General features: G+C 38.1%; 1 protein-coding gene across 5 annotated transcripts in view; it reads right to left on the bottom strand.

Moving 5' to 3' along the window:
- Nucleotides 1-788: 788 nt before the first annotated feature.
- LOC124590384 (thialysine N-epsilon-acetyltransferase-like) overlaps nt 789-16430 on the bottom strand; it is a 139739-nt gene continuing 124097 nt past the window's right edge. For 4 of the 5 annotated variants that reach the window (XM_047131646.1, XM_047131648.1, XM_047131645.1 and 1 more), the window contains exon 6: nt 789-1304. In XM_047131646.1, the coding sequence (XP_046987602.1) occupies nt 1098-1304 (207 nt within the window). In that variant the 3' untranslated portion in view covers nt 789-1097. The remainder of the gene's footprint in view (nt 1305-16430) is intronic. The other variant, XR_006976585.1, reaches the window with a different exon arrangement.

Consider the following 16430-nt stretch of genomic DNA (forward strand, 5'->3'; position numbering starts at 1 on the left):
ATTGCAGCCCTGGGAATTTTATGAGATAGCCATTCACACCTTGTGTCACAGTGTGACAAGTGTCTCAACAGCCAGGGACAATACTTCTAACATACAGGTACTGGTTTCTGTCATTATGCCTCCAGCTCATTTCTTTTTGAACCCCCTTATACTTTTCTCAGTTCTCTTCAGGTAACCATACAACTTCAGTCTGTCCATCCCTGTAATACCAGTAAAGGGCATTTTGGTGTCAGCTTCATTTTCATTTATTTGACTTTTGACCTTGTCTTTCTTAGACATCTAATTTATGATTCTGATGAATATCATTTTTGTAGCCTGTAGTTGTCTTTTACCCTTACGTAAGAGGGTACGAGTTCCACTTGCTAGATCAGAATTGGTGCAGAGTAAGTATGGAATACAGCTGATTTAGCTTTGTTTGCTCAGTTCTTAGCAGCTGAATATGAAGGAGCAAGACTCTTGCCATGGTCACAGGAAAGTGTGTTTGGATGTCTGCGTGCTGGCATGTGTGCATTTGTGTACTACTGCTGGGAAAAGAGCTAGCTCGAAAGCTAGTGTGAATGCTGTTTTATGTTATGTGTTACTGTGCTCCCTGCATTGATCCACTATGGGTGAGTGGTTACCTTTCCCTTATTTTATGTATTCCTCCATCCAAGAATCTCCACTAATAAATTATTATTTATTACTGTGAATTCTCTGTGGATGCTTGGTCAAACTTTATTATATGCAAAAAAACTTTTTTTGCCACCAAGTCACATAACTAAATAATTATAGAAACAAAGGGCCACATAGCTTTTTTACTGATTATTTATTTAATCTTTTGATCAAGTAAATTCTTATTTAGCATTGTCGTGTAATACCTCACTGTTAACATTAATAAAAGTACTTTACAACAATCCAACAAGACTAATGGAACACAATTGAACAAACAGAGTATTTCATAAAAATATTTTTTCTTTGTAAGTTACTTTAAGAAAGTAAATAACATGCAGAATTACAAAGTACCTTTCTTTACTTTTTAATAACAGTCCTGATTTTCATCCACGCTGAAAATTAATCACTTAAGAAACCAATAAGAACAGCTACTAATAACAGTGACTTCACAAATTAACAGATTTTGTGTCCACTAGTGTATGTTTGTACTTGTAGGCAAGCAGGTGCTCCATAGCATCTCTGTCAATACTGTAGTAATTGAAGTTTTTCTCAGAAGTGATGTCAGTTGCACCTTTTCGTTTGTAAAATATTTGAGCTGGATTCCAATTGAGTACAACAAGGTCCATTTGAACACATCCAGTCTCAATTCCTTTCTGAAAGGGAAAAAATTGTTTCATAACTGGATGACATTTTTCAACTAATTTAGAGATACCTCTCTTCAGGCTTTCCTAGTGTATATTTTCAGTATACATCTCTTGGGCCTGCTGCCAGATCAAGTTTTTTGTATTACACAGTATTCCTTCATGGTAACGGCTCAACATCGTCAGGCGATGTGAAGTAGTAACTGCATGCGGTAAAAGAAGGCCACCACCTGACAGTGCTGAGAAGAAATATCATGGGATCCATAAAATGTGATGCACTGGCTGATCCAAGAGACATATATTTATTTATAAATCTTGGGATTTTGTAAAACACAAGATAAATAGAAACAGTAAAATGAAAAGGCTATGTGACCATCAGCAGTACTTAGAATTTTGCTGCCTGAATGTACGGAAACAACAGTTTGTGAAAAATAAATGAAAACTTAGTGCACTTTTCTAAGTTAACAAGAAGAAAGTTCACTCTTAATCCACTCTTAATGTGGAACATTTTATTCATAGTAAATGACAATAAGACATGAATAAGACATAAAAGCAAACTATTTCCTGTATAGAAATAAATAACAGAAATTTGACAGGGTTAATGCGAAAGCTAACTTCAAAAATTTTGCTTGTTGCACATAACAGAAATAAATATCTGTGAAACTACCATGACACAAGAAAAAACTGATGAGAGTATTCTTCTTTAAAATCAGAAGTAATGAAAATATTTTAACGAATTTTCAAAAGATGGAACATTTTTCAGTTAGACATATGCTGAAAGTATGGCACACATTATCAGTCATACTTTAGGTGTGTAATGTAACTTTCTGGAATCTGGAGATTTGATGCTTGTTAGTGTCCTATGTGTAGCTGTATACAATAGAATAAGTCTACAAATGTCTATCAATATAGCTTTATTTCTTTTTCATTGTAGTGAGACACATAGTATATCTGTGTTTATGCTGCAACTTATGCTGCTACATGAGTGGCAGCTGGAAGAATTTCATTACAAAAGCAACATCTTACTTTAAGGCTGAAACTTTTACATCAGTAGAATATGATACTTAACAAACAAAAATGAAAAAGAGTAAACACTCTCCTGACGACAACTGATCCTCATCAGAAGACAACTCATCTACAAATCTACATCCACAAACATACCACACAAGGCACCATATGGTGCTTGGCAGAGGGTACCCTTTATCACTACTAGTTGTTTCCCTTCCTGTTCCACTTGCAAATAAACTGAATGAAAAATGACTGTTTACATGCCTCTGTATGAACCCTATTCTCTCTACTCTTATCTCCATGGTCCCAATAGGAAATGCACATTGGTCAGTAGTAGAATAATTTTGCAGTCAGCCTCAAATGCCACTTCTCTAAATTTTCACAATAGTGTTCCTTGAAAAAAATGTCACCTTCCATCCAGTGATTCCCATTTGAGTTCCTGAAGCATAATACTTGCAGGTTGCTCCAACCTAACGATAACAAATCTAGTAGTCTGTCTCTGAATTGCTTCAATGTTTTCCTTTAATCCGACATGGTGTGGATCCAAAATACCCAAACATTAGTCAAAAATGGCTCACACTACTGCCCTATATGTGGTCGCCTTCATAGATAGAGCACACTTCCCTAAAATTGTCCCAGTAAACCAAAGTTGACCATTCAGTTTCATTCTGTTACTGTTGATTCCGTCAGTAGATTAGCCTATACCAGGAATGGCCTTTGCCTCAATAGGAAAGGAAAGGAAAAAGTGGCTGGGCTAATATCAGAAAATTTAAGGGGGGGGGGGGGGGGGGATGGCACTGTCATGAGTATAACAGTGATTACTGGCATCAGAGAAGCATAATTTTTAAGGTAAGAAGGACAGAAAGAAACAAAGTTTTTAAGAGAGCTTAGGATTGAAGCAGACTTTCAGCTTGAGAAAGATTCCAAACAACTTAATTCTGGCATAGTGCCATCAGCACAAACAACTGTTGGTTACATATTTTCAGCAATCAGTAGAAATTTCCACCCAGTTTTATCTCAAACAATGTGAAATGCCACCTATCTTTATTGCATCAAAATATTTGATGACTAAGAAGTAAAATCAATGAACTAGTTATCTGCATGTATGATTCTGAGTCATCAAATCCAGTTGACATAAGCTGCATTTCCGAACATCATGTGACCATTGGTAGAGTTGTGTTAAGTGATACAGGATTTAGGTTAGCATCTTATTTTTGTTGAGCAGAAACAGAGAAAGGAGGAGTTGCCACATTCATAAGGAACTGTCATAAATTTAAGAGTACAGACTGTACAGTTTCATAACAAACTCCTTACAAAGTGTATGCTGAGCACTGTAATCTGTTCATAAATCACCTTGATGCTTTACTGGTCCAATTAATAGCAAAAGAAAAATGAAATAGTTAATATACTTATAGAAGGGTCAATGAACAAAATTATATTACAAAACCAGTAGTCAATAGTCTCTCAGGCCATGACATGGAGTTCATTTTGTAAAATGTTAGTAATGACCAGGATATAAAATCTACTAAATCTGAATGCAAGAGGATAGCCAGTAAGCCAAACAGTGATTATTTTACGACACTCCTGAAAGACATAAACCGGAGTGATGTATACAGTGCTCATGGCATGAATGAAAAATACAACATATTATTAATAAAGTCATTACCTTATTCGAACACTGTTATCCCCAAATCTAAACCAGATTAGACCAATGTCTACAAAAAAGCTATTACTCAAGGAATATAGGTATCTTTAAACTGAAAAGGAAACTGATGTTTATGCTCTAGCTCATTACAAGACACACTGCAAACTATTAAAGCCAATAAAACAGACATGAAATAAAATGCATTACAAAAAAATAGATAATCCATCAGATAACAAAATAAAGACAATATGGGATATAGTGAAGGAGGAGACTGGTACAATCAGAAATATTATGTAACAATCAACACCTATTTCCTTCAGGCACTGTTTATAATATATATGTTTTACAGATTTTTTGTTGATATCAGGTAATGCAGCACATTTTCTAAACAAATTAGAAGTATTTTGAATATTTTTTAACCAGCTTAGGGTTATTAAAAAAACTACAAAGAAATTGATGCAATTTTTTTTCCCAAAATTCTTCCTCAAATTGAGGTACCATTTAAACCAATGTTATACATTCGAAGGATACCAAATTTTTCTCAGATATGCATGACATGATGGCTGAGGTACTAGACCTATGTAATTCCACATATTATGTATATTATAAGGATAAAAAAATATCATGTCTTAAATTTTAGTTTTTATTATTTTTTTCCTAATGTCAATGTTATTTTTTCTACAGTTAAGTTGATTCTGCAATAAAGCTTGGATCTACTACATAAGTATGGACTACTGCAAGTTACAGAAAAAAATTAGAGCAATGCTTTATAAACTTTAGGAAATATTTGTACCTGAATTCTGAAAAATACAACTTGTGGGAAATTGTGAATGAAGATATGAGTCCAATTAAACTGTGCCTCAGAACATTCCTGAAGCATAGTCTTCATCCTGCAGCATTTCTTCATCTTCAAGCTTCCTCTTGGCATTCCTTTTAGCACTTCTTGCTTCTTTAGTAACTTTAAGAGCAAATTTTACAGCTTCATGCACCTGTTGTCTGTCACATGCAAGCAATTGATCTTCCATATTAGAGCCACATTTTATGTCTAAATTTCTCAGGACTTCCAACCTTCCTATCACTCCATCATTGAAACATATCACTGCATCTATTACACTAACTTTCAATGTATTTAGTCCAACAAAAACATTCTTGGGTAATCTTTCCCATGTGCAATGGTTGAAACTTTCATTTGTAATCTGAGTGCCCCCATGAAGACATTAACTAAGAAAAACAGGGTCACTCAAGTCTCTAAAAATTGGTTTTATTTCATTCATAACAGACTCAGGAAGAGAATGCTTATGATGGTATATTTGACCACTTCCTTTTGCTTTTTGGTAACCACACCAAGAATCTGCTCCTTTAGGGCAAAGTCAGTGAACAGGGTAATCATCTGTGGAGAACTTATGAAAGTAGGTGGCCCATACAGCTTTTCTCATTGCTGTAACATCATTCAGAGGTGCAGTTCGTCTAATGGCCAGTCCATAATAACTCTGAAGAAGGTCTATTTCAGTTTCTGTCAATCTGCCTTGGCCAGACAGTGATTTTCCATCAGATAGCAACTTTCCTTTCATTTCTCTTCGTAGCTTTCTCAATCTAGCACCCATCCTCTTTTGCACATGTCCACAACACTCCAGTTTTGTTACTAAGGTGTCACCATAAACATTGAACTCATTAATTTTATTGAAAACTTTCAATTCCCCATCGCCTAGGTACCTCTAAAATATGTTTAGATCTCCGTCACACTCCATACCTCCATTGTAACCATCATAATTCTTAGAACACTGATGTTCAGTGTTGCCATGGCAGGTGTGGCAGTACTTTTCCATTCTCCAGAGAAGTAACACTTACAACACCATTCAAGGAACGATGTCCTCAACGTTGCCATGTCCCATCAAGTGCAACAGCAATGTCCCTGGTTCCGCTAATATTTACAGTTTCTTCTACTGCACGTTTCATAGATGCTTTAGACACAACCATCAAGGTACCTAAAAGTATATTTATGTTCTTGTCGAGCCTACTGGGAGAAGGAGGAAGGTCCATCAAACCACAAAATGTTTGAGCAGCCTTTTCCTATTGCACGCACTGTATCCAATAACTTCAAATTCACATCATATGAATTATGCACAATGTTCAAAGTCATTTTCGAGGTAGATTTATTGCAGGATCTACACAGAAAAACAAAATTTGATGGCAAACCCTTCCTGCCACTTTGTTGTTCAGTTACTTCCTGACAGCCTACACCATCACATTGTGTACATTTCGCCACCTCCTTTGTCATAGAAGATAAGATGCCCACATAAACAACAACAAATCCACTACAGACAGGGTAATTTCAAAGAATGTTTGCCTATCAAAGCCGCGGGCTCCGAACGATAGATATCCAACGTGTGAATGTAAATCAATCAGGTGAATGTGGTGGTGGGTGTTACGATAAATTATTTGTGAGTTGCTAGGGAGACCCAGACGATTTACGTTGGTAGTGAGTGTCTGGTGTTGTTGACGTTTCTTCGCCCGATTGGCTCATGTGAAAGAATCTAATTCTGTGCTTATGCAATGTAGAAAATTGATTGACTTTTTGTTGCAAATATGACTAATACTGGATGACAAAACGAGGGACTGTGTATAAAACTTCGTAAGAACAGTTCTGATACTGAAATACCATTACAATTTCATTGTGGAAAGCCAGGAAGAATACATAGTTTGACTATTCCAAATTATCCATCCAGACCGGTGTAATTCTTCTATCTAGCTGGATTAGAGACTACACCCTGGAAGCAACAGCATAGGAAACTGACTTATCTACTAATACCATGTGCAACTATTTCAGGTTTTGCAGATAAGTGTGTTATGTAATAGTGACGAATGACAGTGTACCTACCGGTGGACCAAGGAAAGTTGTTGAAGTGGACGAATCACACATAGCAAGAAGGAAAAACCAGAGAGGACAACCTTCAAAGAATTGAATCAAAGTTATTTGTGTATTTGGTGGTATAGAATGAGAGTTCCGGAAGTGTTTTGTTGTGAGAGTGTTGTCCAGAGACAAGATAACTGTAATCAGTTTGACAAAGCACTTTATACTTCCCGGTAGTAATATCATTACAGACGGCTTTCAGTCCTACAAGACACTGAAAGCAGAAGGATTCAACCACGAGTTCGTCAACCACTCTGCAGAGTTCGTGTCTTCACACGATCCCAGTGTGCACATACAGAACATCAAGCAGCTGTGGAAATCTGTGAAATCTTCCATTAAAAGAGAAGGGTGTCCAGGAGAAAGAGATGAACTCTACTTGTTTCAGTACCTCTATTTCCATAACTTGCAGTTGCAAGGAAAAGTTAACGCATGTGACACTCTATCCATATTTTTATTTTGCGTGATATTGGTAGAGTTTACCCAGGTTACGGCAGAAAGGGAATGCTTCCCATACCATAAACATCAAATGAACTTTCTCATGATGACAACATCATCGATGAGTGAGGTAAGTCATTTCATTTGTAATGACAAGTATTTTAGCAATGGTATTCTTTTGTCATTGCTGTAGTGACCACTACGAACATGCTCATAACGCCGACCACCACAGTTGCATGATCGATTTACAATTTCATGTTTGATATCTATTGTTTGGAACCTGCGGCTTTCATAGGCAAACATTCTTAGAAATTACCACAAACAGCATCATTGTTAACACAAAAATTTGAATCACCAGGAGGTGCGCCATGTGGGAGTTTCTTCCCTGAAGAACTGGTACATAGGTTACTTTCAACAGTGTGGCTTGCTTTGTTTGTGAGCTGGTTACCATGGAATTTCCTTTTATTGAATTTCTTGATGCATGGAATACCTTGTATTTATTGCACACTAAAGAATATGTACTTTCACAAATATATGTAGCACTTGGGCAACAAACATTCAGTAACATGTGAACAAATTGCTTCAGCGAAACAATAGTAAATACTAGCAAAGATAATTATTTACAGACACCAGAAACCTGCTCTGTTACCAACATATACGATGTATTGTATGTATAGTCACTGGAAACAGAAAGTACACAGTTCTTTTTGAAATAATACCGGTTTCTGTAACAGAAATAAAAGGGGGGGGGGGGGGGGGGGTGGCATACATGGCCATAACTTTAAAATTTGGTATACATAGGTCATTTTTCATTTGAAACTCCAATGTATGTATCAATGTAATCAGGGAAGACTGTTGTTGTTGTTGTGGTCTTCAGTCCTGAGACTGGTTTGATGCAGCTCTCCATGCTACTCTATCCTGCGCAAGCTTCTTCATCACCCAGTACCTACTGCAACCTACATCCTTCTGAATCTGCTTAGTGTATTCATCTCTTGGTCTCCCTCTACAATTTTTACCCTCCACGCTGCCCTCGAATGCTAAATTTGTGATCCCTTGATGCCTCAAAACATGTCCTACCAACCGATCCCTTCTTCTAGTCAAGTTGTGCCACAAACTTCTCTTCTCCCCAATCCTATTCAATACCTCCTCATTAGTTACGTGATCTACCCACCTTATCTTCAGCATTCTTCTGTAGCACCATATTTCGAAAGCTTCTATTCTCTTCTTGTCCAAACTAGTTATCGTCCATGTTTCACTTCCATACATGGCTACACTCCATACAAATACTTTCAGAAACGACTTCCTGACACTTAAATCTATACTCGACGTTAACAAATTTCTCTTCTTCAGAAACGATTTCCTTGCCATTGCCAGTCTACATTTTATATCCTCTCTACTTCGACCATCATCAGTTATTTTACTCCCTAAATAGCAAAACTCCTTTACTACTTTAAGTGTCTCATTTCCTAATTTGATTCCCTCAGCATCACCTGATTTAATTTGACTACATTCCATTATCCTCGTTTTGCTTTTGTTGATGTTCATCTTATATCCTCCTTTCAAGACACTGTCCATTTCGTTCAACTGCTCTTCCAAGTCCTTTGCTGTCTCTGACAGAATTACAATGTCATCGGCGAATCTCAAAGTTTTTACTTCTTCTCCATGAATTTTAATACCTACTCCAAATTTTTCTTTTTGTTTCCTTTACTGCTTGCTCAATATACAGATTGAATAACATCGGGGAGAGGCTACACCCCTGTCTCACTCCTTTCCCAACCACTGCTTCCCTTTCATGCCCCTCGACTCTTATAACTGCCACCTGGTTTCTGTACAAATTGTAAATAGCCTTTCGCTCCCTGTATTTTACCCCTGCCACCTTCAGAATTTGAAAGAGAGTATTCCAGTTAACATTGTCAAAAGCTTTCTCTAAGTCTACAAATGCTAGAAACGTAGGTTTGCCTTTTCTTAATCTTTCTTCTAAGATGAGTCGTAAGGTTAGTATTGGCTCACGTGTTCCAACATTTCTACGGAATCCAAACTGATCTTCCCCGAGGTCCGCTTCTACCAGTTTTTCCATTCGTCTGTAAAGAATTCGCGTTAGTATTTTGCAGCCATGACTTATTAAACTGATAGTTCGGTAATTTTCACATCTGTCAACACCTGCTTTCTTTGGGATTGGAATTATTATATTCTTCTTGAAGTCTGAGGGTATTTCGCCTGTCTCATACATCTTGCTCACCAGATGGTAGAGTTTTGTCATAACTGACTCTCCCAAGGCCATCAGTAGTTCTAATGGAATGTTGTCTACTCCCGGGGCCTTGTTTTGACTCAGGTCTTTCAGTGCTCTGTCAAACTCTTCACGCAGTATCTTATCTCCCATTTCGTCTTCATCTACATCCTCTTCCATTTCCATAATATTGTCCTCGAGTACATCGCCCTTGTATAAACCCTCTATATACTCCTTCCACCTTTCTGCCTTCCCTTCTTTGCTTAGAACTGGGTTGCCATCTGAGCTCTTGATATTCATACAAGTGGTTCTCTTCTCTCCAAAGGTCTCTTTAATTTTCCTGTAGGCAGTATCTATAGAGTTTAATAAAGTCATAAAAAAATTTCAATTTTTCCACCATTTATACGTACCCTGTATCCTTAAGAGTAAATGACACATTAGTAACTGGTGTGTGCATTGTTGCAAAACTTTTTGGCAAGATTTTCATAGCTGTTATTGAAAGGATGCAGTTGTCAGGTTCAGTGGATGTTGCCATGGAATATTTCAGACCATCCATTATAAATAACTGCAGTAATATGAATATGTTCCTCACTGCGCCAGTAGAGGTAATGTCCACCATAAAATCTTTAAATCAGGGAATTCTAGTGGTTATGATAAAATATCAATGAGGTTAATTAAAGAGTGTGCTAATGAGTTCAGTGACATTTTAATTTATCTGAATAACCAGTCATTTATCAGTGGAACATTTCTTGAGTAGTTGAAATATGCTGAAATTAAGCCATTGTTTATTAAAGAAGGTAAAGGAATACCTTATTGCAACATTTGTATCATCTGCAAACAAAACAAATTTAGCATCTGGCAATGTAACAGGCAAAAGGTCATTAATGTACACAATAAAAAGCAACAGACCCAAGATGGAACCTTGAGGAACACCACATGTAATTAATTCTCAATCGGATGAATACTGACTGCTTACTGCACAGGTTTTTTGCAATGACACTCTTTGTTTCCTGCTTGTTAGAAAACACTTGAATCATTTCACCAGTGACACCATAATATTCTAATTTACTTAACAGAATGATGTGATTCACGCAGTCATAGGCTTTTGACAGCTCACAGCAGCCTCTAATTTGTTATCTAATGATTTAAATAAATTCCCACTGTATGTGCAAATAGCTTTCTGTATATCGGAACCCTTAAGGAACTCAAACTGTGACTTGGACAATATAATATTTGCAGTCACTTGCTTGAGCAGATGCTTGAACACAACCTTTCAAATATTTTTGAAAAAGTTGGCAAAACTGAAATTGATCAATAGTTTGACAGTATCTCTTTACTACTGTTCTTGTAAAGAGGCTTAACTTCAGTATATTTTAGCAGTCTGGAAATGTTTGGCTGATAAGAGACTGATGACAAAAATAAGTTAAGATAGAACTCAACTCGCATTAGCGCTCTTTCATTAAGTTCAGTAAAATGTTATCATAACCACTAGAATACTTAAATTTTAAGTATTTTGGGATGGATGCTACTTCTTTGGGAGACATGAGTGTCATTTCCATTTTACTGAAGTTATTTGTAAAGACTGGTCTCAGATACTCCATTGCACTGTTTACTGAACCTGGTAACTCCAAACTGTCACTAACAGAAACATAGTACTTGTTTAAGAGGTTTGAAACACTACATGCACTTGTTACCAATGTCTCATATATTTTTATTGCCATCTATTACTCTTCCTTTGGACCCCACCTGTCTCTGTCTTCACTATAAGCCATACAGTTTTTATTCTGTTGCCTGGTGTTATTATCTTTTTCTTATAATAAGCTGCTTAGACTTCTGTATTACTTGCTTCAATATTTTTCAGTATTCTTTGTAATGCATTACAATGCTAACATCAGTGCTGTTCCTTGACAGTACATGCTCTTGTTACCAATATCTCATTTATTTTTATTGCTATCTGTTCCTTTTTGGCTCCATTTGCCTCTGTCTTCACTATATCCCACGTAGATTTTATTTTGTTGCCTGATGTAATTATCTTTTTCACATAATAAGGCTGTTTAGATTTCTGGATTACTTGATTCAATGTTTTGCAGCATTCTTTGCAATGCAGTACAATGCTAACATCAGAGCTGTTCCTAGATAGTTGACACAGTCTCCTTTTTATCCCACATGATACCCTTGTTTCTTTTATAATCCATGGTTATTTTCATAGTGAGAGTGAGTCAGCACTGCTCTGCATGTATAAATGCCTGAGTCGGTGGTAGATGGCACAGCGGAGGCCGTGCCAGAAGTGCAAGCTCCCTACAAGCAGCTCTACTGGCTGCCCAATGCTGATAAGGGCCCCCAGGTGACAGATGAGACGCTGGCAGCCTGAAGAGACACACACCCATTGGATCCAGAGCAGCAGCAACCAGTGCCAATGGTGGGGGTGGGACGATGTACAGCACAGGCACCAGAGCAAAAGGCCGGAACACACAGAGACACAAGCATGCCCGAGGACATGGAGCCACACAAAGAAACCATTAAATTTCTGAAGAGCATAGACTATGGCAAGAGCCTCTTTTTCCACCCGAGAGTAACGCAGCTGGGCCAGAGTGAGAGATTTAGAGAGAAAAATAATAGGTTGTTCAGAGCCATCGGCATATTGATGAGCTAGGACCAAGCTGAGGCCATTCTGTGAGGTGTCAGTCGCCAAAATTATATACTGATCTGGAGAGAAAGTAGCTAAACAAGGGGCTGAGAGTAGTTTGGATTTCAACATTTGAAAGCATTTTTGCAATTTGAGCTCCAGCAAAAAGGTACATTCTTGCGTAACAAGACATTCAACAGGTGGGTGGTGGTGGGTCAATGTGGCCACCCCTGGCAGGAATTTATGGTAGCAGGCTACCTTCCTCAGGAAGGCCTGAAGCTCCTTTGCGGACGAGGGGCAAGGCATAGATGTAACAGTGGAGATGTGATCTGGCAGAGGGTGAACCACATCCTGTGAGATCTTGAATCCCTAATAAACAATAGAAGGTTGGAAAAACTGAGGTTTCGTGAGGTTATACTATAAGCCTGTGGACCGTAAGACAGAAAACAAAGTGCACAAATTTTTCAAGGTCTTGACCATGGAGAAGCCTGTGACAACAATATCATCAAGGTAATTAATACAATGTGGGGCAGGCATAGTCAATTGCCCTACAAATTGTTGGAAAATTGTAGGGGAGGGGTGATAGCATCATCAAAAGGAAGATGTAAATATTGATTGAGACCAAAAGGAGTATTCAGAACCAGAACTCACTGAGACTCTTCACCCACATGAACCTGCTGTTATGCTTCAGACAAGTCAAGTTTAGAAAAGCACTGGCCGCCCAATATTTTCACCAACAGTTCTTTCTGGGATGGGAGAACGCATCCATGACTGGCTGCGCATTAACAGCAGTACTGAAGTTGCCACAGAGGTGGAGTTTCCCTGATGGATTCCAAACTACAACCACCAGAGATGACCACTAGCCATAACAGGTATCACTCTTAGAGATTGTAGTTGTTTGATTCTGCTTTCACTTGATCTTTCAGGATGACAGGAACAGGATGCACACGAAAAAAATGAGGTTGAGCATGGATTTCAAAGAAGTATGAGCAGGAAAACTTGTAGTACACACTATACCTTCCAGAAACAAGTCCAAAAACTCCTCACACAATGTTTCCAATCGAGGATATGATACCTGATTGGACCCAAGGTGAACTGCGTCAATGACAGAAAATCCAAATGCCTGAAATGCATGCATCCCAAACAAGTTCTCAGTGTTGGCATCAGAAACCACAAAAGATGTAATGGAATGAACCACTGACTTGTAAGAGGCAGATGCTGTAAACTGCCCCGACAGTACACTGTTCTGTTTGTTATAATTGACCAGCTTCTGCATCACTTGTCAACAGCAGTGAGCCTAAACTCACAGAGGTTTGAGAATTTGATAACATCACTGCAGCATATGTGTTGACCTATGGCCAGAGCATTTGGAAAAAACCACTTAACTTGATAAACAGCTGGGAGAAGTCACACGCGGTGGAGTCATACAGTTTACGTCCATGTGCACGGGATTGCATTCACAATTCACACCTCTCTCTCATCAGTTGACTTACACGATGGGTCTAGCCGATCCTCTTCTCTGGATAATCAGCTATGTTAATGTCCCAAAAGCTTTTTCTCCGAAGACTATCGCTGCTTATAGGAATTTAAAAGACTCTATTTTTGAAATAATTGGGTACATGTAGAAAACTTTCAGTTCCATCATGGTATATTTTCACTTCAACAGGAAACCACTTTACAATTTCTTGCATAAAATTTAAACTCTGTTAAGCCAACTGAGTCATCAAACACTAGACTCTATTAATGTACATTTATATTATGGTTGGTTTAATAACCACCACAAATTATTAACATGTCTCGCCTCTAGCGAGTCCCATATATGAAATAAGTAAAAGTCTCTATTCAATCCATGCTTCATCTGTCTCTTTAACAATTATCACAGTACCATAAACCACGGAATATTACACAAACACTCCTTGTCCTTTTAATACAGCTTCCAAGGCGCGGCCAGCAAACAATTGTCAGTACCGCTCGTCTGACACAGCTCCTGTCCTCCCATGACAAACGTCAATCCTGCACACACAGACATGTGTTGTGCAGTAAATACGCTCTCTCACACTTATCTTTAAAACATGCGTGTTCGAGGTGGCAGAAGGTTGAGTGGTTCCAGAAATACGTGGATATTCTTGAATCATTACATATCCCCCTCCTTAAATCGAATACGCAATATTTTATACATAATCAGTATGTACATTAATATCATACCTAATGACAATCCACATTTTAAAAGTATTCATCTACTACATACGTTTATACACATAATTTTTTGTTTAAAATCCTTGTACTCCATAGAGCAGGCTTCCAATTTTTGTCTTTCCACTGATTCTTTACTCTACTTTGTTTTTTAGAATGTAAGCCTCTACTTATGATATCATTCCACATTACTCTTACTTATGAACAATGAGGACTCTCTCTTCAGCTCCAATTATAAATTCCAGGTGCCATGGACACTTAAATATTTCATCCTTTATTCTAATTTTTGTACTATTTTTTTATCAGTACTGACTAGTATCATTATTTATCGCCATCGGCAATCTGGAGGGACTCTGGGAAAAATGAATGTGTCCTTTCCGACATTCATAAAACCTAATAACGCTAGTGGTACCTATACCTTACATATGGGTTGACCCTGAGTGCAATTCCTCCTTCTGTTTTGTTAGGCATGCCCCTTTTAATTCCTATTCTCCTATGGTACAGGTCAATCCCCTTCTTGGTGCCCCTGTCAGCACAGTATAGGTCAGCCTTTCTTAGGTCTGCCTATCTGCCTTTTATATGCGATAAATGCTCGGTGGACACCCCCCTCCCCCCCCTCCCCTTTATTCTTCCAACTGGTTCATCTTTATGTACACTCGCTTAGTAATACTTCATTTCACACACTAGAGTCCTCCTTTACTCATCGACTTCTATGTTGTCCGCCCCCGGTAGCTGAGTGGTCAGCGTGACAGAATGTCAGTCCTAAGGGTCCGGGTTTGATTCCCGGCTGTGTCGGAGATTTTCTCCGCACAGGGACTGGGTGTAGTGTTGTCCTAATCATCATCATTTCATCCCCATTGACGCGCAAGTCGCCGAAGTGGCGTCAAATCGAAAGACTTGCACCAGGCGAACGGTCTACCCGATGGGAGGCCCTAGTCACATGACATTATTATTATTATTATCAACTTCTACGTTTCTAGCATACACCATGCCTACATACATTATTCAATATACTTTACTTAAGCTATAAGAGTCCCACTATCCTACCAGTCCTTGTTAGGCTAACCTTCTTTGATGCTTTCTTCTCTGGCTTATGTCGCCTTTCCTTGCTCACACATCCTTCTTATGCATACTTGATGTGAAATCATTCTAGTCTTATATACTTATGCAATTATCATAGTTCTTATATAATTATGCACATATGTGATATGGAATCACCATTGACCATATATGTTTTGTAAATAGGCAATGTAGAACCATTACAGTATATGACAATGTGTGCATATTTCCCTAAAGTGTTCCTATATAACCATGTGTGCAATGTAGAACCGTCACAGTAAACGACAATGTGTGCATCCATTCCTGATGTACACATTACTTTCCCCCTACAATGCTTGACGGTTCTCTCCTTTTTGATGTGTAACTTCATTGTCTGTGTACTCATTTTTCTTCGTGTGTGTGTGTGTGTGTGTGTGTGTGTGTGTGTGTAAGTGTAAGTGCGTTTCTGTAGCCTGTTTCTTCAGCCTACTTATATGAAATAAGTTGTAGGTTATTGGAAACCATGGAAATTAGGAAGGACTTCCACGATAGAAGTAGCTGAATATGGAAAGAGGGAAAGATAGATAGGTACTCTAATGAGAATTAAGAAAGGAAAAAGTAGAAATGGTTGCTAAGATCGAAGAAGTGAAAGAAGATAGCCCCAAAGACAGGAAATCCTTCCCACCCCCTTCCCCAAGATCCCTACCTCGCCGGTACTTGAGTGAGAAGCCGGAGTAGGTACGGCGTTAAATTGTCTCCTACAGAATGGACATTCTCACCTTCACCCTTGAGATCCCTGAAGAAAATCTTGGCAACCCCCTATGGAGTGGCAAATGGTGAAGAATCAGTTACACTTGTTTGTGAGGGTTGTTTGAAAGGTGTGGTGTGTGTTCTGTGTTGGCCATGATTTATATGTTGGTGTAAATCATGTTTTAATCTACAACACCCACCCCTTCCAAAATCGATACAAATCCTCCCATCTACATTACATCTCATAAAAGGTAAAAAATATTCTGTATTATATATCAAATTATGTATCATATTATCATCGGCAT

The sequence above is a fragment of the Schistocerca americana genome, chromosome 2 (genome assembly GCF_021461395.2).
Source record: "Schistocerca americana isolate TAMUIC-IGC-003095 chromosome 2, iqSchAmer2.1, whole genome shotgun sequence".
Classification (NCBI taxonomy): Eukaryota; Metazoa; Arthropoda; class Insecta; order Orthoptera; family Acrididae; genus Schistocerca; species Schistocerca americana.